We start from the raw sequence: 25,307 nt of genomic DNA on the forward strand, positions 1-25,307 counted from the left end.
ATATATATATATATATATATATATATATATATATATAAGAAATAAGTTAAATAGGCTTGACGATGTAAAATTATTTAAGATACAAAAATGAGACAACGCCGGTTACGAGTAAAAAGTCATATTTTATGTCAGCTCACTTCACCCCAGATAGTAGCTCACTTTACCCCACGCATGGGGTAAAGTGAGCCATTTGGCGTTTTATTTTCAAGTTGAATTTTAAAATATTTCAAGTTTGTCTGAAGTATTGCTACTCGTAATTTATCAATAGTAATGTTTACATTATATTATGAATTTATTCGTACACATTTTTATTGAAAAAAAAAATTGTATTCTGATTTAAACTTTTTTAGGTCCACTTTGCCCCGGTCTCCCTATGAAAGATTAGGTAAGTGAGAGTTAGCGAAAATTTTTTAGTTTAACATTTTGTGGCATATCTGAAAATGATGTTAAATAGCTTAATGGAGTCGGCGGCTTGTATTGTTGTTTCTATGAAGAATAAGATAACTCACAAAATAATCCATAAAAATGTTGGTTGTACTACTGTGAATACACGAGCAGCTGCTGAGCCATAATCTAAATCTAATATTATATGTAACATTCATACTGATAGATGTACACTGAAGTATTCAGACTCTGATTCAGAGGTGTGGTTCGGGAGCGCAAATGTAGCAAAAATTTATGACGACTTCATCTCCGATTTTTACCCATTTATTATTGATTGATCAAAAGAAAAGATATTCGCATAATTGAAGTTCTCTAACAATTCATAAATGTTTCATGTAAGTACGATTATTTCTTATACAAAGATATGCATACATTACGAACGGCAATTTAATTATTTTACTCGAGTTGTACATATAAGATAGTCTTTCATACGAATTTTAGACGAAATTTTATTCTTTCTTTCATATGCACTCTGTAAAATTGTCTCTAAACTGACAAATATTTCTGAATAGTCTCAAATATGTATTATGAACAAGTCCTTTTTTTGTGATTTCATTCTTTCATGTTTGTATCTTGTGTCTTAGATTTCGTTTTGATTCTTAAAATTGGACAATAATTATTTCGATACTCTAGCGTTCGGTTAAACGCAGCTAACACTTTTGAAAGCATTACCGTTTTTTAACCAAATATTTCCGTACAATCGAGTGAAATTTAATAATATAATGTCACTTCAATCATTGTAGACATTTCTGTCGATCAATCATTTTACTGTCACAAAAGGCTGCTATTCGTATTTTTACGCACAATGTTACTATAGTCCAAATTAATTTTAACTGTATTGCAAATAAAATATAAGCATGAATGTAACGGATGAGCTCAAAACATAAAGGCATCAGAAAAATGTGCGAGTATGTCTAAAAAAAGTACGAAGAATATTATAAATCGAAAAGATGCCTAAATAGGTACATACATACGATATTTGAGGTGTAAACGAGATTTTGTGGTTACAAAATTTTGGTTATGGTAAACATTTGTGGAATTTAGACATTAACAGATGCAGGATATGCATATTTTCAATAAATTTGATACATTTAGAGTAATTAACGTTAAAGAATGGCGTTCTACTATTATGTACGTAGTACCAAATGAATTCGAAACTTTTCCATTTAGGTTCTGTATCTTGTCACAAAAGAATATTCATTTGTTTATATTTCTAATCCTAACTATATTAATAGTGATATGTACAAATAATAGGTAAATACATGTACACGCAGACTTTCCCCTACATTCAGTGAACCGACGAGAGAGCAGGAATCAGCGACGAATCAAGTTTTAAAAAAAATGGCAAAGGGCGCCGCCGAGCGTATCGGGCGATGGTGTGAATTCAACGTGGCATTCGGGTCGATTATGTATTATACGTACGTATATACGAAATACAAAATGAGACGAAACGGGACGGAGGGAAACGACGTGAGAGGGAGGAGATGGAAGGGAACGGGCCGGGACGGAACGGGACGGGAGAAAGGAAAACGATTAGATAAGGCCAGCCGGCGAGATCAAAGGCGTGCACGTTAATCCACCACTCCTCGATAAGAGTGCTCGAGGCCTTCGAGACATCACGAATAAGCTTCGACCTTAGACTTTTCGATGGTATACCTATATGTATACATAATATGTAGGTGGATCCAGCATGGCTGGCACCAAAATCTCTCATATTACCGTACCTCGTACCAGCGAGGAACCAATTTAAAAGACATGAACGGTCACGGTTGGAATGCAAACCATTACTTCCATAAAGTGACTAAACCATGTTAGAACATCCGTCGAAATGGTAACCCGGCAATATACATATATATGTAGATGGAACTTCGAAGTATGTAATACCCTGTCTGTTCAAATATTAAAACAATTGTACATATTACGCTCTACCAAATTACAAGTCTTGGCTCACACAAATTGCAGCTGATCGTTGTCGAGAGCACTTCTACCTTTTCGCGCAATAATGCCGGAATAAGGCGAGCGTTACCGCCTCTGGTGTTCGCTAAAATTCAAAATCAAGCGGTAAACTAATATAATTTTGATTACTCAACGATACTATGATTCGTTATACACTTAATGGATACGAAAAGGGTAGAATTAGCTCTAGGCAAAACATAGTGAATGAGTAACGTTCAACTGTTTTTTTAAAGCTACATACAAGGTGCACTTACGTTGCACTTAGTTCTCGGTTAACAACATTCTTCGCCGTAGAGTTACAGAAATCCTCTCTAAAAACGATTTATTTTCACTAATTTTCCCTATTTGAAATGATTGCCCTAACCACCATTTTTGTTCCTGCATATTGAATGTTGAATACGCATGTTTTTATACTTTAATTCGCGTCATACGTAAGTAGGTACCTATGTCTACAAAATTTAATTGCCAGTTCAACGATTTACTGCTGTTACAGTTTCATGTATTATTATTGTAAGTATTACGAAATATTACGAAAAAATAACTAAATGTGCAGAAACCCATTCCCGACACACCGGCCGATTCTGCAAATATTTGTCATGTAAAGCATAATCGTCGCTGAAACGCTCGATGCACGTAAACAAACATAAAACATCATTAAATCTTATCGACAGACATTTTATCTTTCAAGATTGTCATCGAATCAAAAAATTCCAAACCCTACGCGGCATCACTTTCAGTGCGACAGAGATCTTCCTACGCGCATAGAAACTTCATAAGCCGACGATAATTTCATGACGCGTACCGCTGCGTCGTTTTTTCACAGGAGCATCCATCGTTTTCTCCGGAACATAAGAGGAAAAAATTCGATGGATAGAATCGAACTCACGAAAATGTACCTTGAGGTCTTCGCGATTTTTAGACGGCCAGGCGATTCGAACTTCTCGATCCGAAAAACTTTATCGAAATCCCCGAAGAGAGCGTCGCGTCGTTTCAGTCGTTTGTAGGGGAGAACGAAAGAACCGACCCGATCCACGGGCGACGTGCCGCGGCTGTGCGAGTCGGTAAGGATTACCGTCGGTCTTTTTCATCGTTCTGATATCGAAACTCACACCTACGATTATCCGGTTGGTACCTTGTCAACACTCGATCTAATATAGCCGCTTTGAACAGTGTAACTGTTACACCAGGTCAGGCGAGATAATTTACATTCTATTATGCTCCACATTCGCGGAAGTAGTATCGAATGGGAAAACTGATTGATTACGATGAAGTTTAGAGATACGAGAAATATGGTTTATTCAGGTAACATCACTTGTTTACCTATACATGTTGTATTACCTATAGGTATACAAGTATGTACATTACGTACGAGTACCTACATACATATAAATACCTATTTGTTTGTGTGCCCCGGTTCGTAATCGGGGAAACCGACACCGAAAATCAATTCAATTGAGATAGTTTAGACAAAAACATCAGATTTTGCTACAAAATATTGAGTACTTCAGTATGTACATCATACGCTTAAACGGCTTGTTGAGTATCAAGTTATCAAGTTTAACTTATTTTTAAGATAAAATAAATAGATTTCATAAAGGGATAGTTTGGCTCGTAAGATAAATATAGGTCAATGATTTAACATTAATATAAATTAGATTAAATGGATTTATTGAAACATTGGAATTCGTTTATTTTCAACCAGTTTCAAGCAAAAGAAATATACTACTTTATTACTTAAAGAAATTATTTAAAATTAATAGTATAATATTCTGTCATGTTATGTTTCGTGTAGTTATTTGTCTAACGTTGATGCGTAAATATGCAATTTTTAATAAAAAGCCTCACGTCGTGTGGGCAAAACGATACCTAAGTAAATATGGAGCAAAACGGGATACCCTAATTTCTATGAAAAGTGATTGTATATATAAAAATAGAACCTACAAGATACATGTTTTCTGTAATTGTACCATTAGTCTAAACTACACTACACAATGTTATTATTTTTGCTTATTTGCTCATTATATTACCTATTACACAAAAGTATTCCTACTCGTACCAGTGTGTAATATCTATTCACGTACATACATATGTATATCAGACTGTGTCAGACTACGATGCAGTTCGTAGAAGAGTGTAATTTATCACCCCTTCGAGTGTCTATGTATACAATATTTGTTAATATATTCATTTTGTAATTTTTGTTGTTAGAATAAGTTAAAATAAGTGTAATAATTAGTATTTCATTGAAAGAAATAAAAATTTTGTAATTACATTAAATTTTACATGCTTTTAAGTGGGCACCCCATTTTACTTCACCCCCGGGGCAAAACGGAGTACGTATGTACATATTTATACTTTTGGAAAGTCTTACTTCCCTTGTTAGTCAAATATTGTTGTTTAAACAAAATATCGCGTTTTGTGAGTCTAAGTTCAACTTAAAACATGTAGTAGTTTTTCAAGTTTTGTCTGAACCTTATTTTAGAAATTATTTATCAAGAACCTACACAGCACATAGCTGAACCACTAGATTGTCACGACAAATAGAAAAATTCAAATGTACATAGTGAATATGTACCTAAGTATGTACGTGTCTATAACAGTGTGCTCTGAATTATATTCGCAACGATTAAAAACTGTACTTTCAAAACGCATGTCTATACATACCTATATAAAAGAAAGTAAAACGATAAATATGGTAAAATATCTCCAAAAGATTAACTCAAATACATAGTGGCAGCCATTTAATGTCATCTTTCTTTAGATTACTCTAATTATGAAAGTAATATAATTTCATTTGATTATTTGACACCGTAACTTTCGGCAGAGCCGTGAATTGTAATATAATGTCAATTTGAATAGCATCATACACACGTCCCACAAGGTCGCCATTTAAGTATCAATGTAGGAAACTAACTCTCTGTAGATGAGATGTTTTTTTTTGTATATCGATGTTTTCCATATGAAACGTGATTGTATGTACACACCTACACTGTTGTCTGAAAGATTCTAAGTAGAAAATGTATGTAACGTTAATGTTTGTTTTTAAATTAATAATGAAATTATTTGTCCGGCACTGTAAGGGGTGGTCCTCCTTCAGATTTATTTACCCAGCTGACTACATAGTAATTAAATCGAGGAACATCGTGAAAATCAAATCAGTATCAAAAGTACCAGATTTCGATCGAGTTAGAGATTTTATTGTAAATGTCAACAGGATATATGTATATATAAGTAGCCATTGAAGAATCGCACGGAGTAGTTTCAAACCTTACAAAACGAAATACATACATTGTACATACTTGTATGTAGGTGCAAGTTTAGATATGGCCTAACCGTAGGATTGCTATTGAACTTGAAACAAAAAAGTCATTTTCCACCCTAATACTGTTCACAGATTTAGAAACTTCAACCGACTGTACAGAATTCACAAAATCGGTCGATCATACGACTATCCGTCGCAGTTACCGCAAATTGGTGCCGTCTTCCATCTTTAATCAACCGAAACAGCTCTCAGTTTCGCGACACGATTTTGTCCGCTATTTCTCCTGGGTATCTACGTGTTCGAGAGAGCAAGAGGAACGAATATTTTGCGTACAAGGGAAGAGAAGAGAGACAAGAAGAGGAACAACCGAGGGGCAGAGGAGCAAAGAAACAGGACTCCAGGGGCTCGTTGCCACCCCATTATAGCATTTGCTCTTCCATTTCGCGATGCGAAATGGTGAAAGCGCGTGCCTCGCTTTTCCTGCGAGTCTGCGACGCCCTCGTTGCTGCCCCCAACCCACACCACCGGTTTCGAGCCTACTCTAACACCGACGCTTCTGGACCCGCGCGGGTACCATTCGTCACCAATATCACAATTACCTCTATTGTGTGATCAGAAAAGAATGAATCGAGAGATCAAGGCGGAATGCGACAGGTCATCGTAAAATAAAGTATGTAATATATAAATATGTACCTCTATGTATCTACATACCTATGAAAAAAATTCCTTGCTATTTATGTATATTCGAATTTGGATATAAATTTGAATTTGGCGCACATGTATAAAAATAGTTAATCATGTAGAATGTAGAACTATGATGAGCAACCTCCGGCCTGCTAATCATTTACTTATAGTTCGTTGAATTTTCTTGTAATTACGAATCATTTTAGTCAGCTAAAGTGAACAAAATTAAATGAATGTTAAAGTAAATTGATAATTTTCAAACTAATAAATTAGGTTTTTTGAAGTTGCGGTGCACCAGCCCCGTTCAGATTGTTAGGTTTTCAATTTTGACACGCTGCAAAAAAAGGTTGCTCATCGCTGATGTAGAAATTGTCTACTCTGCTTGTATACCCCACTATTTTCGAGACTCTTGTCTGCTATTACAATGTTATGTTATCTATTCTACTGTTGAAAATCATTGCTCAACTATTCACTATTCGTTTTATTAAAAAAAGATGTTAACATTTTCAAAACTGATTTCGCTTACAATAACAGCTAGATCAGCAAAATTCGCGGTTGTTCGTTAAAAAATTCAAAGCCAATGTTTCAATCAAAAAGTAAACATATGTTCCAAAACTGGCCAATAGTTATGACTCATAACTTATGAGCCATGAATAACGTAAATAATTGTATTATCCTCACGTCATTGGCATTTCCCATACTTAATATACATACATATAATACACATCGTACAATACCTGTAGAAATCCTTCGACAAAACTATTGTATGAAAACTTAATGAATTGTGTTAAAATGTGTTCAATGCGAAGCATGCGAATTCAATACACCGAGATCTCCGGAATAATGCTCAATTCTCCTCGCCGATGACAGATTCTTCCCGAATCCAGGATTTCAAAATGGATGTTGCCTAAACATCTTGAAATCTCAAACTCAAATCATGCATTAATTTTCAGTTTTCTATAAAAACTATCCATAGAGAAACGACCGATTGACAGATTAATGAAATTTGAATTGTTGTATCTTGTATAATAACTAAGAGATTACTTTCCTTGTTCACTGCAACCTCGGGGTTACACTGATATTTATGAATTAAAATAGATACCGAACTGCCATTCTGTCTCTAATTTATTTGCAATGTGAAAACCTTAATCATAAAAATGACTATAAAACCAACAGTATGTCTCGCGAAGAATCCTCTTACACTCTTGGAACAGATTGTAGCAACCGGCAACAAAGTGACATGAATCACAAGAATCATTATCAGCTCTATTGCACGCGCCATATTTATCTCGACACTAACCGATATGTGTCGAATGGCTTACCGTTCGCAAAAAATCGCACTGAACTTTAATTGAATTCCGATCTCGGGTAGCATTGTACGGTCAACGGAATGACGGTGGTCAAAGTGGTCTTTCATTGGACACATCAGAGGAACACGGTTTACAATAATAAAAGACAATGCCGACTGCATACCTAGACGATCAAGATATGGAGACAATGTACCCTTGAATCGTGGGATAACCTGTGTATACACACTGCTAGGTATCCTGAAAGTCCCCGAACCGCCCTTCACCTTATTATTATATTGCCGCGCGACAGCCACTTTATTGTCGGTCGTCGACGTTGCGGACAAACCGAGCGAATAATGTAAAAGGGTCAGGGCACACCGTGCAAGGAACCACCCGTGGCCCGTTCATTGGAAACAGAGGTGTTTTTCTTGTAGGAAGCCTGGCGCACGAACGGTTTCTGGAAACAGCTACCCATCGCGGACCACCCCCCGTTGAGTCCAGTCAGACGACTAGTTTAATTAACGTTTATTGTTGGCAAAACAAACCGTTCGAATAATTTTACGACATAATTGTAGTGGAGGTGAACGAACCCGAACCCCCCGCCCATTCGCCGAGAACCTTTTCAGGCACAGATTATTCTGGGACAGTGCTAGTACAATCATTGTGGAAAATATTGTTTTCCAATCGAAACGCTTCGTTGGCCCTTTGAGTCTCTCTTCTCATTCTTGTAAGAAATATATTGTTACCGCGGATATTTTCATAACCGTGACACTGCGAATAATATGTTAGCAAAATTCAGTGAACATCAATATTTCCAATGCTTGGTGTCTCGCAGAGTCAAAACATGGAGTGACCGATTTATCGAAACGAGGACATAGCTGCGTAACTTGGAAATGGCTAACAAGGCTGATATGCACTTATTCGAAAATGTACAATCAGTTATGTACAGAAAATGGATTACGTAAACTGAACAAGAACACGACCGCATGCGCCTCGATCAAGATATGTAGAGTAGTTAAAACTATCAACCCTATATGTATGTACGTATATGAATAATATCTACATATGTATATACATCCTCCACTGTTTAATTACGTAATTCTGTCAAAATTGAAAATATTTAGAAAATCATTCACCCGCAGAAGAAAATATACGAGATCGAAATGAGACATCTAGAATTCGAATAATGACATGACAGGAATATATTTCTGTTCAGATTGCGATCAAGAGGTTCCCCCGGAGTAAGAGCAACCAAAATGGCGACGACAATAAAACCAGGATAAATCGTGTGCCGCCATTACGGGGAGTGAAAGGAAACGCGGTCGTTCGAAGGAACGTCGACTAATAATGACAAGCAAAAATCGCACACAGACAGGAATACGCGAATAACACGACCCTCGCCACGAAATTGTAATACGTATTCTGAATCATGCGAGCTCGTCGTTATACCAGGCTGCGGCTGCCTGCAATATAACCGTAAAATGCAGATAATAGCCGCTAGAAGGTATTGGATGGTCGCACAGTCGTGAACCGGTAAAAGAAAGAGAAATACGAGGTGAAACTGAGCACCGGGTGGAGAAAAGATGATAGAAATTTATATGCTTGCTGCTACGATGACTTACATAGGTATGTACATATCTATGTAGTAATGATTCCATAGCAGATTACTGCAAATTCTTTCCAGTCTATCAGATCATTTCGTAATTTTGTTCTTCTTTTTTGTTTTTCGTAAAGAGAGGATGTTGTACAATATTAAACATGCCGATCAATAATCTGTCACGTCCTATAAATCAACATTTATTATCGAAAACATCGAATCTGTTATTGCCATACTAATATTTATTCTTCTGCACTATCTTTCGACATGTTAAACATGCCTAATTCCTTATGCCAATTTTAAGGAAAGATCCTAACTACTGCATAAATAAAAATTGTTAAAATTTTCTAAAAAATCATTTAAGGGGGGCTTTGTTAATATTTCAATTACAAAAAATATAGACCACGTTAATAATGAGAATAATGAGACTAAACATGAATCGCTGATGAATGTTTCTTGAAAGATGTGGTTTTTATTATAAATTCGCACAATAATGTATTTATTCACATTCATAAAAAGTACCTCATTGTAATGGAAAGCTACGGATTGTCATAATCAAAATGAAAGGCAACATACTTTCGTAAGGAGAGATCATTGTTGAACTTTGAAATCTAAGACTTGCATAGGAATAGTATTCGTTTCGTCCGTATACAATAACTGCGGTGTTTCACCTTCTCAAGTTTATTCGGATTTAACATTTCATTGTTAATCCATAAATTCTTGAATATAAGTATTTTCTTTCAAATATCGCGTTATATTATTTCATGATTCAATAATATGCATCATACTGTTCATATATCTAATAAATATTATAAATAAAGTGTAATTTACTAAAAAGATAATTCCTCTTCTTTGCAATTAGATACAGTGGGTGTACAAAGTAATCGTACACCCTTTAAAACGGAACAACTCTTTTAAAATTGGTCCAAATGACTTGTGGTTTTTTTGTGAAGTTAGAGACATTAATTTACTAAATGATGTGAAAAAAAATTTGAAAAAGTTGCAATTGGTCCGAATCGCGAAGAAAATATTAACGATCGTGTTTTACAACTTTTTAATCTGAGGCTATAATGAAAATTTAATAAATACATATCGAAGATTTATGTTAGTTATATACATGTTGAAAATTTCATCAAAATCAGTTAACGTTGCTACGAGATACAAACGATTAAAAATGTTGAAAATCGCAGTTTTTCCCGACTTTCGATCTACAACTGTAGTAAATCTAACAATTCCCACATTTTTCATGTCTGCCGCTTGTTTCTGTATTATTCGATTTCAATGAAAGTTTCAGTATGTACATAACTAACATAAATCTTCGATATGTATTTATTAAATTTTCATTATAGCCTCGGACTAAAAAGTTTTAAACACTCACGACCTTTAATATTTTCTTCGCGATTCGGCCCAAGTGCAACTTTTTCAAATTTTTTTTTTCACATCACTTAGTAAATTAATATCTCTAACTTCACAAAAAAACACAAGTCATTTGGACCAATTTTAAAAGAGTTGTTCCGTTTTAAAAGGTGTACGAATACTTTTTACACTCACTGTATATGTATGTAGTATAATAAGACTTCATTTTTCTTCTACTTATACAGGAAACTGTTTTACGTAACGACATAGATTTTCTTTCGATAAATTAATTTGTTCAATGAAAATCGTATTTAGCTAGAATTCAACAGATGATTAAGCGATATATGTGCCGAATGTAAACGTTAAATCAGACGACGTTTAACATGCAGAATATTCCTTCAAATTGAAATTTTATGAAAATGAGCATGCTCAGCATTGAACAGATATAATGCGACATGATAAACCAACACATACTCAGCAGCAATAAAATATTTGCATGCTTCAATAACAAACAATTGAGAAAAAAAACTCGACGCATGCGAACCATCCATCACAAATATTAAAACAATGCAGAGATTACAAATAATCGAGCCGTAATAATAGGTATCGTACCAAGGGCGTCAAGGGTGCACAACTCGTGAAAGTTGCACGCTGCAACAGTAGAAAAGAGAGCGCTGCTTAATTAGACATTTTTTCGACTTATGCGTACATAGGTAAGTTATTCGAAAAACGGACTTTCTTCGAAACGAAGGATGTCAAGTGAACTTATTTTCTCGGCAGGCACAGCTTACCTACACTATTTATGTTCAATTTGTACCTTGTAATTAAGTCAAGAAGGTTGCTTCTTTTCGGAAATATTGACGATTTTTCAAATAGAAGATTTTATAACGCATCCCGTGATACTTTTATCGGAAGTGAAGATTAGATTTTGTGACAATAAACATGTTTTTCCACTCATCCCTTTTCGAAATCTACACTTACAGAATCATTTTTCTGTTTTCATTTCTTGCAGTTTCTGTTATACTTTTTATGCACTTGTGTATTTCATTTTATCTTTTGCTAAAACTTTCATTTTTATCCGAGCTATGAAATTATAAATTATATTGTTATTAGTATAGTATAGATGCAAAACTCGTCGACACATTTCCTTAATTTAGTGAAACTATAGAAAATCCTAATATCAACAATCTACATGATTTCATAACACATATGTACATGTTGTATATGTACCAGCAAGCTGCGAGATCAACTGTTCCCTCGTTCCTTCTGTAGGGTGGCTAACATTCCCTCAAGAATTGCGTGAGTTGTCCATTACATTTATGTCCAGGCAATAAATCTTTTGTAATGTACAAATACTAATACGAAGATCAAACTGTGAAATGTACGCAAGGAATTAGCACAAGGTGAAAACGTTAATGGAACCATCAAAACCTACGTAAATCAGGAAACACGTATACCACAGTATATGTATACTCACTAAAAGCCTTTAAACCAACGATAGCCAATTTGTAGGATTTAAATTAACAAATAATAGAATTTACTGGATTCAGTCATAAATCGCAATTCCATTTCCCAGTTTTACATTTAAGCGAGTCGATTACAACTTCGGTGCGTTATACATATGTATATAATTCCATTTGTAGAACATTTTTGAAATACATTCACTCTCATGTATGTAGTATGTACTCTATCTTACATTTCAAAAGCCCTCATTTCAAACAAGTTAATGTATGTTCCTATGACATAGCATTAATCCTACAATAAAAGTTAATACTTATGTTCGGATCGATTTTTTTCTTCTTTTGCTCTTACGGAGTTCATTGGTTTGGGTCCTACCGAACTATGCCTATATACGTCTATACAAAACAAATTCGAAGCATTAACATGTGACAATGATACTTGTAGTACCTCATTGCCTTGAGGATAAATTAAAAGAAGGTATAATCTACAAAACAAGAAAATAAGATAAAAGAAATACGACGTGCCTATGAGTAATTTATATTTTTTTAAATTGACATCTAAATATATTGTTTACAATTAATAAATGAAAATAACTTCCAAATTACTCTATCGACGTGGGTTACCTGCAAATGATTCTTTTTGGTATTTGACCTGTTTGTTATACAATTTTTCGAGAAAAGTACATTTTTCCTAGTTACATATAGTCAAAGTCACGACTCAAAAACGACTCAATATTATTCATACTTCTTCAAAATCACTATACGTACTACAGGACGTTCCTTTAGAGTTTAGAGTCCTATCATCAGTTACTGAATAAGTTTGTCGTGCGTTAATAGAATATCTGCGCCATTCGCGATTGGAGAATCATTTTCTTTCAAAGTTAGTCTAACGTTCTGGGCTCGGTTGGGCTGACTGAAAATCGAGACGACAGCAAGGGGACGGAGATTATCTTACAAATATTTGAGAGCAATTAGATGTTTGCTCGTCTGTTACCGTGTTTACATTGTTCACCGTATCTAGACCGCAGAGACGCGTTTATAGTCGAGCACGGTGTACGCCATTCCTCCACAGTCGTTTCTTAAATACGCGTTTCTTCTACGATATTTTTAATCGAATTAAGCGGTGCTCGGATTTCATATGCTCTCCAAATTTTTATCATAAGAAATTCTAGCAATACTTATATGGAAAAAGTGCTGCGTAATTAATTTTTAAAACGACATGTTATTAAATCAATGGAAATTATAAAATCAGGCCAACGTTCGTGTATTATTCGTATTCAGCTCTGCACAGTTCAATAATATCTCGCGGTATCAAAAGAATTAAATATGTTGTGTAAATATTATTTATTTAAAAAAGGAATGAACATATCAAATAATCACCTATGTATTTGATTTACGACCGACAAAATGGTCCCCAGAAAATATTAATTAGTCAAAATGGTTCCACGACCAAACGGTTTTGGAAGCTGTTACAGAACTCACTGCGAAACGCACAGAAAATCAAAGACTATAGTTTAACTTAAAAGTGAAAGATACATAACCTGAATTATATTCTGCGTACATCTATTTTAAACTAGTAACGATTTATAAGAATCTGCGACTTGTCAACACGATAGAAATAATGAATCGTAACATTGTAGAACTCAATGATAATGATCGATTGTAAACAAACAGGCGCGATTCGCCGACAGTCTTCAATGAAGAAATGTCAATTCATGTCTAATTGTACGGTCCGTTACACAAGATACGATATATCGAAACCAAATCTATACTTTTAAAACAATATCTAAAACTGTAGTAATGAAATAAAAATATAAAAATTATTCCGCATATAGTTGATAACAGAAATAATTGTTTACTTTATCTATTGAAAAACTTAATGAAATACAAATTCTCATTAATTGGTAAATACTTTGCAGTTCCCTTGACTTCAATATCTCAATTATTTTTAAAAATACTTTGGCTGCGGTTCCAAAAAAGTCCATTCTCGGATTTTTACGAAATTCGGTAAAATTATCTCAAGTATGTACTTCCAAATCAACATGTGTAAAAGGTTCTTTGGCGCATTTAGAAATGAACGGAAATAATGCTAAAATAATGGGGTAATTATTCATTATTAGTTTAGGCGAAGCCACTCCCCCTGCAGTCCGCTAAAGCGTATTTTTTATTGCATTATATGGATCGGTCACATATAATAATTGGTTTGGGCCAGTTTTAGAAAAAATTACTTTTGTACCACGAGACGTTGTACGTATGTAGATGATACCTACTTATGTCGCCACTTCAGCTGCAATGTAAGTGGGTTTTTCTAGGTGTTACGGCACTTCGCGGATTTAATATTTATATAAAAATATATTTATCATTTTAGAATTGCCTCAGTTAATTTTCAATTGCGCCGAAAATCTTTTACATATGGTCATTTAGGAGTATTTGAGGCGATTTTACAAAGTTTCATGAAAATCAGAGTGGACCTTTATCAAAACTATGCACGTCCAATATTTTAAAAACGAAAATTTCGTAGAATACGTTAATTAATAATTAATAATAACACATAAACATCACCATTTCTAAGTGCTTAATGCGTACGTGCAAAAATATGAGAAATGAGTCAATGAACCTTCAGTTTCATGGACTGACCGAGCACTCTTATGATCAACTGTAGCGGCTGAGGTAGTAGATACCTATACATATATGTATGTATACAAGGATAGCCATATTTGACGTTGTAAATATAGTATGTATGTTGGTATATACACAGGACCAACGTCCTGATCCCGTAATTCCGTACGAGCAGTGGAATTCGATGACAATCAGCGTTCATCAGCAAAGCTATGTAAATGCTTGTACATTTCACGCGTTGCTTTATTACGATCATGAATGGAAAGTGCGTTTTCGCTCGCGGATAAATAATAGAAGGATGATGATCCTACATTTTCTGGCATAATTGAGGGGGAAATCTTATCGGTATTACCAAGAAACCTTTTAATTCAACTCATCGATCAAGCGTGTCGTTGATTAGTTTAATGCGCGTAATTAGAATAGAATTCCGTCGTAGCGGGACCAAGTCGACATGGACCGGGGGTAGAAATCGAAAAGTGCGAGTGCAAAACCCAAATTGTTTCCACTAGAAACTTTACTTACATAATTGTACTCGATATAACTAAAAACCTACAGAACAACACACTGTCACCTGAAATAACGCAACCGAAATGGTACATATTTCGATTTTACGAAATAACTGCGTAAAACCGCATTATCTATCCTCCCTCATGTCTTTCTCAAATTCACTAGTAGATGAATTTCTATATACATGTATTCAAACATTTTCATATCTGTAAAGCGGTAAACTGGATATGAAACACGACAGGCGATCAAATGCATCCCGAAAACTAATTAGTCGACGTGTAACTTTCTGTCTGGATTTATAATACGATCACAAAAAATTTCGCACGTAAAAGTTAAAAAAGTTTCGTGGATAGATAGTGAATTATAAATATTAAACAGTGCTGAAGAGAAGGTTCCGAGGTTATAATTAAATCTACGTAAAATATGAATTATTATAAATTTAATTTTTCCCAATTAAAGAACCAGCCCGCCTCTAGCAAATATATGTACATCAGAGGGAACAAACGAATTCGTATTTAATCAGCTACGGACTAAGTAAGGGACAGAAAAAGTGTGGTACCAGTAGATGAATTAAAGCGTTACCAAAACAAGAATATAATAGATAATAAACTATGTACTTCGTTTCATTTAACGACGATAAAATAGTGTCTCTTACTGGAGACGGTGATTACATGAAAAATCGATTAATTCGCAAAATCTATTCTATTTTAGTCACCAATATGTACACGTTCAATCATGAGCATCAAGACATCTATTTCGATTAAAGGATATACGTATTATACAAACCATATAGTTTGTATATAACTTTATATTGGCATCGACATTGCTTATTGAACTATACTATCCGCAAGAAAAATTAATTTAACATCATCCACAATTTCACGTTTTTCGTATTTTTTCTATACATGCATATGTATGTACCTATTGGACGACAAAAATTATCAGACAAATCTCTGTAATACTTGGCTTCGAAATGAGTTTTATCAACCCTTAAAACAAAAAGGGTCTACCTATCCTCCTATTCCGTAAAGAAATAAAATATAAACCTGAACAGTAAAACTATCATAGAATAACATCATGCAGGAAGTCCCTTATCCAAATCTTTCAATCCTCAATTCCTCTATCCTCCCTTTCTTATTTTTAATATTCGTTAACTTAATGCCAAATCAATTCTCCTCCTTATGTCTAACAAGCAAGTACTCGTAACAATCGCAACATCGTTCTAGCCAACGAGTGTAATAAATAAAAAATATTAATACGAAAAAAGCTACACTAACCTGGATTCGGTTGACTCTGGTACGACGTTTTTTTCATCCACTCGTAAGGGCTCCTCATTTGTGTCGGTCTCATGGGTGTTGTGTTGTTGTTATTCGTTGTGATAGTATTGTTGTTATTAGCAGGTGGAGTGGACGGGGTTCCAGGATTGCTGATCTCGCTTCCGCTGACTGTGATGGGACTAGGTTCACCGGTTCCCACTGCAGTATTCCCATCGTCGCTGCTCCAATCTGTCACTCCGGTTATCGGGGGTGGTTGTGGCTGTTGCTGATGTTGATAGGCCTGATGTTGATACTGAAGATGCGAGTAATGATGGGCGTGAGGATGAGGCCAACCGGGCAAAACTTCCGCATGATCCAAATACTGTTGCGGACCAGCAGGTTGATGATGATGAGCCGCGTGCGGATGTCCGTGAGGATACCCGTACCAATATTGTTGGCCACCGTCGAGAGGCGTTGTGGCCGCATGTTGTTGAGCCTGTTGCGCCTGACTGTGTTGCTGGACTTGCTGTACCAGCGATTGCTGACCGGCTGACTGCTGTTGCTGCCGGTACATCGCGAGAGGATTATAATAAGAAACCATACCTATGCTGCTAATGTCTGTCATGAAGATGATAGATTCCGTGCACGGTCACAGTCAACTCTTAATAATTAATTTAAAGTCCTGGAACGCGAGTACAGCGGGGGACGTTGGTCACCAGCATATAGAGACACTTGGACAACGCTTTTGAAAGATTGACGCCCAAACTTTCAATAGATCGGCGAACGTCCTTCTCCCATGGTAGACGTACCAATGAACCTTCGAAACAATTTGTCCCACAGCTACGTGTCTTAATAAAGTCTTTCTTGTCACTGTCACCAAATGATCGATGCTCCCTGGACACGAAACACCACTGTTGGGGTGAAATCACGAAAATCAAAGGGCACCGCGAAGAACGTGGGGCCTCGTCCGTCTTTGACGGGTTCACGAAAAGATACTGATGAACGATAATGACCAGTAATGAGTCTCTGGATGTTGACGATGTTGTACCGACGACTGCTTGCTCGTCTGTGATTACGAAGGGTGCGACGCTCCCTGACGTTGCGTCCGCCTACAGCCCGGCCATTCCCCCACCACCAGCGTCGCTTAGCCAACCAGCGCTCGTTTCACCACTCAACGTACGTAATGGCGTCTGACCTACGTCCCACCAGCCAGAGATATCGCAGCCGATAAAAAAGTGCGTAAAGGCGGCTCTCACGCCCCCGTGGACGCAAATCCTCGTATAAAAGTTACGAAATGGACAACATTTTTTGCGCTTGTCGCATTTTACTCCTATTATGAGAATATATCTTCGTTATATACACATGTACAATATCGACATTGCCAATGAAAACGTATGCACGCAAGAAACGCCACGTTTGTGCGTTTGATTACGTTTTCTCTCTTGGTGGGAAATCGTATTATCTTCAGCGTATCAGAAATTTAATCATTTCAAGTATTGATATTACATGGTACATATGTAAAATCGAATTTTAAGAAAAAAATTATTTTGAATATTGTTCACAAGTATGTACTCCTATATCAATAATTTTTTAGTGTCCGTACTTTGTTAATACTTTTTTCTTTACACTTTTACATTTATTTAATTACGAACATGCTCTTTAATTGGACCCTAAATATCTATATCTAAACAAACTTCAGCTCAGATTCCATTTTCATTTTAATTTTGCAAATTAAGTATACTTCTTTAACTTGCGTTTCTTAAAGTTTTAACCTTACTCTCCGTTAAAAATTTTACATTAAGTAACAGATTGTTCTTTAAGAAAGTTTTAAAAACGATATCAATTGGGTATTTAATACACCCAAATTATAGTTGTTTAACCAAGTTTGTATCATTTAAAAACTAACGCATAAAAATTTTAATTAGTTAACGAAAGTCTATTACAATACATAAATCAAAATAAAGTAAAAGAGTATGCTATTTCGTGTTATGTACAATACGTTTTCTTTTATTACGGTGCGGCTTACTATAATTGCATAAACATCGACGTTCCAATTATAAGTGTTTGCGTTAAGGGGGTATTCTCATTTTCAAGTGCGAAAAGTAGTAGTTTTTTGAGAAAATTTTTTGTGGAGAAGTATAAATTCAATCAAAACAGTGTTTTGGTATGTTCTTGTGGCGTGTTCAGTGTATTGCTCAATATATTTTAGACATAAACGAAATGTTCCCTATAAAGATATAACACATGTTCTACGATAGTCTGTGTGAAAACATCCTCTGTTGGTGGAACTACATAATATCAGGATAACGAGTTGATCTGTATTCAATATTATGATTATGATATTTTATTGTTTAATGCGATTAGGTTCAGTGCTGGTACTAGAGTCAACATTATCCTCTGAAAATTTTCCAAATGTCAGTCGTTGAAAGATGGAAAATATTATATTTAGTAGATCATAGAATCAACTAAAATCATATTTTTAGTTGATTTTATTACCTACCAGCGTTGGAGGAGCATTTGTTTTATACGCGTTTAAAATATCACGTAAATATTACAATTAATTTTAGTATTATTACTTCCAGCTCCATGAAAAGTATAGTTTTAAGCGAAATGCGTTTAAAGTTTGAAGCGTACGTGTCCACGTCGAATATTTCTTCGAATTTTTTACTTTTCTACGGGAATATATTCTGAAAACCACGAACTGTTAAAAAATGCAATAAAAAAAAACGGTAAGTTCGTAAATACTTAAAACACGAATATTCATTAATATCTATTAATGTTGTTATATAAACTAATGTACCTGCAACAGGTACACAATTGATCTTTTAATCGTTAATTAAGGTCTTTCACACAGATAACAACTTGCGTAGTAACTATAAACCTTCTTTCAAAGGTAACTTTTTTTAGAGTAGGTACATACATACGTACCTATATTCTTATATGTAAATATAGACTTGCGTTCATTGCACGCGTTAAACCCATTGCTACAAATACTTAACCACATAACCATGACAAAATCATACATAATTACAAATGTATAACAATTATAAACTGCACTTGAGCGGTAGTTCACAAATCACTGCGCCGCAGTAATGATTTAAGGCCAAAATCTTGGGACTGCCTCGGACATGACTAAGATCGATCATCATCATTTATTACGTTTAAAGAAGTATAATGGATAATTAAACATTTGCGTACTAAACATTGCACCTAACCACAGACAATTTAACGAACTATTTCAGTATGATGCAATAACCCTCATGAAATGTCCCTGGCTTATCAGCATTCTGTGTTTCCTTCAGGTATAACTCAGAACAGTGATACTTTATGTTTCACTTGTCTCCAGTAGCTATTACAAGATTGTGTAATATCAATATTTAGTGCCGTTGCGCGTGGAAAAGAAATATGTACAGCATATGTATATGTGGAAAAAAGGCTTTGTCGCACAATGAATGTTTTTCTTTCCTTTCATTTATATTTGAAAAAAAAGATACCTGTCACCCAATCAAATTACGTATATGACTCCGTATACATACCTACTGTTCGCAATCCGATTACATAATATAAGTTACCTTTTCAGAATAATAAAGATATTTCTATTATGTTTGTTAAACCTATGTCTTACTGTTGGTCAATACCTATAGCTATGATGTATAGCTTTCGGTTACAGAAAAACATCATATAATCTGTGTACAATAGTTTATTAAAATTTTGCAATTTTCAATGTACCTACATATGTACTATTATTTAAACAGACGGGATTTTTTTACTTACGCATCTATGAAATGTTTTTGTTAACATATTAGTAGTTTTTAGGTATTGAAAAAATATCAGCAGATTTTTTTTTATTACATACATCATTTAGTTTTTCACAAATCTAATAATGATGAAGAAAGTCTAACTTACACAATCGCGAAAGAAATCATAAAATCATACAAAATCATCAAATATCCTAATTAACAAATAGGTGATCCTAATATCAGCTTTGATCATAATCATAATCCATTCATAACGATCGAAACTGATAAGTCGTTCATAAATCTTGCATCGAAGGAGAACACGCCCAAAATTGAAACTGGATAATCACAAATCACCATTCGAGGCGTGATTTGACAATGTCAATAAACGTTACCGGCAGATCGCGCCGATGGTGACACAGTTCGACGTAAGGGCGATTATAGAAGCCAAAGATAATCTCTCGACATAATGGGGCAGCTGCCTTGAGCCCACCAACGGCGAGATATGTCACAATATTGACTCGTTTGCAGCCAGCACTTGTGGTGTCCCTCAAGCTCTTTTCGTCCGCCGCGCCGCTTCGAAATACTTCTCCTACAGCACGGCTCGCTGTCCTCCAACGCTTGGTCTTTCCGACTTTTTCTCTACCACGACCCTTATAGTGGCCGCCGCCACCTTTCCCCCTTTTCTACCCTTCTTCCTAAGTACTTAAAATTAAGCACAGAAATCCGCAATTCTAAGACTTACTTAAAATCACACCTGGCCATTGTTTGAATAAAATTACTTTAAAGCGATTATTCGTATAATTCAATTATATTCAAAAATAAATTTAAAATAACTGTTTATATTAGAGCTGGGCAGATATTTCAAATAAAGATAATAGCGTGCTACTTCGAGATTTTAACAATATCGGGATGTTCGTAGTATCGTAATAGGCGTTTCAAACGTACTCGTCTCATTGTTGTTTTATTTGAAAAATTGGAAACGCATAGTCATCGTAATAATTCCAATGTTTAGCGACTACTTTACCTACTTCTTCAAGCACATAATTATTCTATTTTCGTTTGCTTTTATATTATACAGGGTCTCCCACGTAAAGTGTTACAAACTGTTCTCTCCGAAACTACTACAGATAACGAAGAGAGGTTTCTTTTAAATTAACCGGTGCAAGTGGGCTAACATTGCAATATTTGATAACAGCTATCCAAACAAAAAAACAAGTAGATAATAGGCTATACCATTTAAAACAGAGGGGTTGGGTGCACACTTCCCCCTAAGAAACCATTCCCCAAATTTGTTATACTCTAAATATTAGCCCCCTTGCACCGTTTGATTTGAAAGAAACCTCACTTCTTGTAACACTTTATTTGGGACACCCTATACATGTGTATAATACATACCTCACCCAGAAAAAAACTCAAAATACATACCTACTACGATCTTTAATGAAATCTTATTGATTTAAACAAATCTTTCGAACAATTGATATTCGGAATAATTTTGTTGTTCAGTATATGTCATACTGTATCAGTTAATATTTGTGTTTGAGAAACTATGTAATCGCTAAACCGAAATGGCACAATTCTATTTCTAAATTGAAGAAAATAATTATGAAACAAAGGGTTGTAGGTATATATGTATAATTGAAAACCGGCGTTCAAGTAGTCATGTAGATTATCGAACAATTAGGTTAGCGAATATTAGATTAAGAAACAATTGATATCATGAATTTAAAAAAGAAATAACCTGCTTTAATTCTTTATTTTATGAAAGAAAAATTATTATTATTAGTATGTTCTCTTTCATGAGAATAGACGAATACTTACTACGGAAACTGACTTCTATTAGACCTTTTTTTCTTTTCTATGTCAAGGTGTATTTATTTTAACACGTCTAAAAACAAACATTTTACCACTATTTGAGTGAAACAAGGAGGAAAGAACGAACTTCCCAACGAGCTTACTGCTCTTTCGTATCTATGTACATATGTACAATATACTTTCCACGTGTAATAAAGTGGCATTATCAGGATTATTATTATGAATTATTTCGTCAAATGTCAATCACGAAAATATTTTTTTAATTTTGGATTGATCATAGTGAATATAACACATAGTGAAATATAAGAAAATAATATCTCTATAATAATAACCGATTCGGAAGCATGTACATAATAGTTTGATCATCATAGCGCTTCCGTACCTTAAAAGTCGTAAACTATTTAGGTACAACCGAGTAATTACGATAGTTACCGCAGCTGCAGTGGACCCGAGCACCGAACAGCCGCTTTTAGGGAAACTGCAGAACTCCTTGCAAGAAGTATTGTGACAACAGCTTGACAAAGTATACAACTGATCGGCAGTCAACACCCGCAACAAATAGCTTTTGTCACGTTATTATGCCATCGATCATTCCCCAGAGACGACATTCTACTGCGTTACGTAAATTACAATCAGCCAGACCGAAATATTTTCTAACCACAAGGAATGATGAGGTTGTTTGCCCTTTTTTTGCTAATTTCAATGCAATCCTATCCTGTTCATGATATTTCTACGGTAATTTACACTAGTGGTTAAGGAATTAAAATTTTTAAGGGATATTAAATATCTGGGCATAATAGTGTTTACTATTTCTAATTTATTTTATTAGAAAATTTACTTTCATTTCATTTCATTTCATTTCATTCCATTTAAATTAATTTAATCTAATTTAATTTCATTCTTACGGGTAAAAACCCTACTTTACAATATGCGATTGAAAACGTTTCGGTGTTAAATCATTGGTATTATACTATTCAATTATCTTATCAAGTACTGATTGAATGGTTAAATGATTCGCGAATATTCAAAATGTATAATTACAAATAGAGTCTTCAATGTCGTTTATGAAAAAAAGGAAGAGTAACGGGCCAAAATGGGAATCCTGTGGTACACCCGAGAGTATATAAATGTGTCGAGAAATACAGTTTACCAATTCTCATGCATTAGGAGTGACCACTAATCTAAGAAAACAACCATTTTCGCTTATCAATTGTACGACTAAATTAGTACGGTTAACTCGATCGAAGGCTTTCTTAAAGTTCAAATAAATAGTATCAACCTGCAAGTTATTATTTAAAGCCTTAGAGGTTGCGTTATAAAAAAAATGATAGAAAAATGAGATTCGACAAAACGTTGTTTATTTTACACAATCAATAGCACTCTCTTCTTTCTTTTGTTCCTGTATGCTGTATGCCTTTATTCTCGCGTAAGATTAGAATATATTTGAACTTTGCATTATTGTGTAACAGGTTGGGAACATATTGATATTAATAATAAAGGCTATCTACAATCGAGCAGTAGCAAATTTTTGTCTATCTTTACATTATGTAACACTTACTGTGCAGACGGTACACAACATTATCTTTACTCCTTTTCTGAAATAAAAATACGTTAAACTTTTATTTTGTATTTATATACCTAAACTAACTAAACTAAATATAATTGATGCATTCCACATAAAATATAAGTGTCCTGACACTGTAAAACGAAAATACTTTCAGACATTTCGAGTACAAGATTTCAAAGAGTTTGTATAATATAAGTAATTTTGTCAATTTCTCCTAATAATCGAGTAAAAGCGAACGAAATTACAGAAATGTCGGTGTCACAAAAATAATATAAAAGGAATTCTTAGAAAATTAATAACCGCTTGCAAGTAGAGTACGGGGGGCCGTAAAACGTGACCGTTTTAATTAAAAACGGGACAGCGGCCGAAGGAGGCCTGCATTCAGAACAATATGTCCACTTCGCCTTTTGTTGTGCATTGTTTGCCGGCGAGCCTGAAGCCCGATGATTGCTCTACATTGTAGTTACCTCTTTAAAAATTTCGAACCTAACTGTAGTCAAATTGCCGGCAATAGAAGGATCATAAAGACCTGTAAAGGGACTGACCGGCACCTCTTCCAGTGCGGATGCGGATACCCATCATGAACTCCGTTCTTTCCCACTGCGGGCCGAACGCAGCCCCAATCCTCTTCTTTCACGCACAGGATACCCTTCATCGTTCCTTCAAACTTTCCGTCGTCAAATTTCTTTTGTTCTACGTAGAAGTCGTGTTCCTTTTTTCCCCTTCGAAAACGTCGAATTATATACGTGACCTGAAAACATTTCGTCCGACGTTTTCGTATTCTTCAATATTATAAGTCATTTCGTAATTTTCTTAAAATATTACGTTTGTATGAAGCGGTGGAGGTATAGATATTATTAGATTGCTACGAAATGTTCATTTTTCAATCAAACTAGAATTTAAGAGAGGTTTTCTTTTACAATTGTCAAATATATGTATGTAACGAAACAGACCAATTAAATATTGTTAAAACAATAATATAATAATAAAAGACGATAAATTTAGAAAAACATAGAATCGGTCTCCTTTGCGTTTTCACCTTTTAATTTAAATAATTTTTTAATTCTTTGTTATTTGATGGTACACACTTTCGTTTTACATAATATGTTGTCCATCATTAATATTGCAAACTTATGAATTTAATAATTGAAATTAGTTAACACGCAAGAAAAATCACGAAGTTTCTGTTGACATTTGTGAAGAATATGATTAAATAAAATCCTGTTTAAATCAAATGAACCATAATAAAGCTATGCGATCGATAAAAATAAACATTAGCTCAATTGTTACTGCTTCAAAGGAAGCGCTAGTTGAAATATCCAAATTGATGGGTTCACAGTCGCATAAATTTTCTAGGCTTGCATCGTAGTTTTTGTGGGTGCCTTTTAAAATTCAGGATTTCAAGGGGTCCTGAGTTGTTTGAGGCTGCTACGACCGTGGTCGCGGAACGGCGATAATATACAAACTCCGCTACTTTGAATGGACAGAAAACTTAATCCTCAGTCCCGTTCCAACTTTTAGGAATTTTTTTACGAACGTGGATCCAACACTCTCTCTTACCTTTCGCCTCACGATTCTTCATGACAACGAACCCATAATGGTTGTGTTAATATGTACATACACTGTTCCGCGTAAGAAGGTGAATTTTACTAATTGATATGTTTGACTATATTTTTATATGTATATTAATATATATTTAAAATAATTTTAACAATTAACTATTAATCTTTAAATCAGCTAAAAATAATTTTCCCC

At 34.7% G+C, this 25,307-nt stretch overlaps 1 protein-coding gene across 1 annotated transcript in view; it reads right to left on the reverse strand.

The window, feature by feature from the left end:
* LOC107192361 (homeobox protein CHOX-CAD-like) overlaps positions 1 to 17,331 on the reverse strand; it is a 29,766-nt gene extending 12,435 nt beyond the window's left edge. Inside the window, exon 1 of the mRNA XM_015581588.1 lies at positions 16,452 to 17,331. Within this exon, the coding sequence (XP_015437074.1) occupies positions 16,452 to 17,055 (604 nt within the window). The 5' untranslated portion in view covers positions 17,056 to 17,331. The remainder of the gene's footprint in view (positions 1 to 16,451) is intronic.
* Positions 17,332 to 25,307: the final 7,976 nt, after the last annotated feature.

Source organism: Dufourea novaeangliae, unplaced genomic scaffold (assembly GCF_001272555.1).
Source record: "Dufourea novaeangliae isolate 0120121106 unplaced genomic scaffold, ASM127255v1 scaffold329, whole genome shotgun sequence".
In the NCBI taxonomy this organism is placed as follows: Eukaryota; Metazoa; Arthropoda; class Insecta; order Hymenoptera; family Halictidae; genus Dufourea; species Dufourea novaeangliae.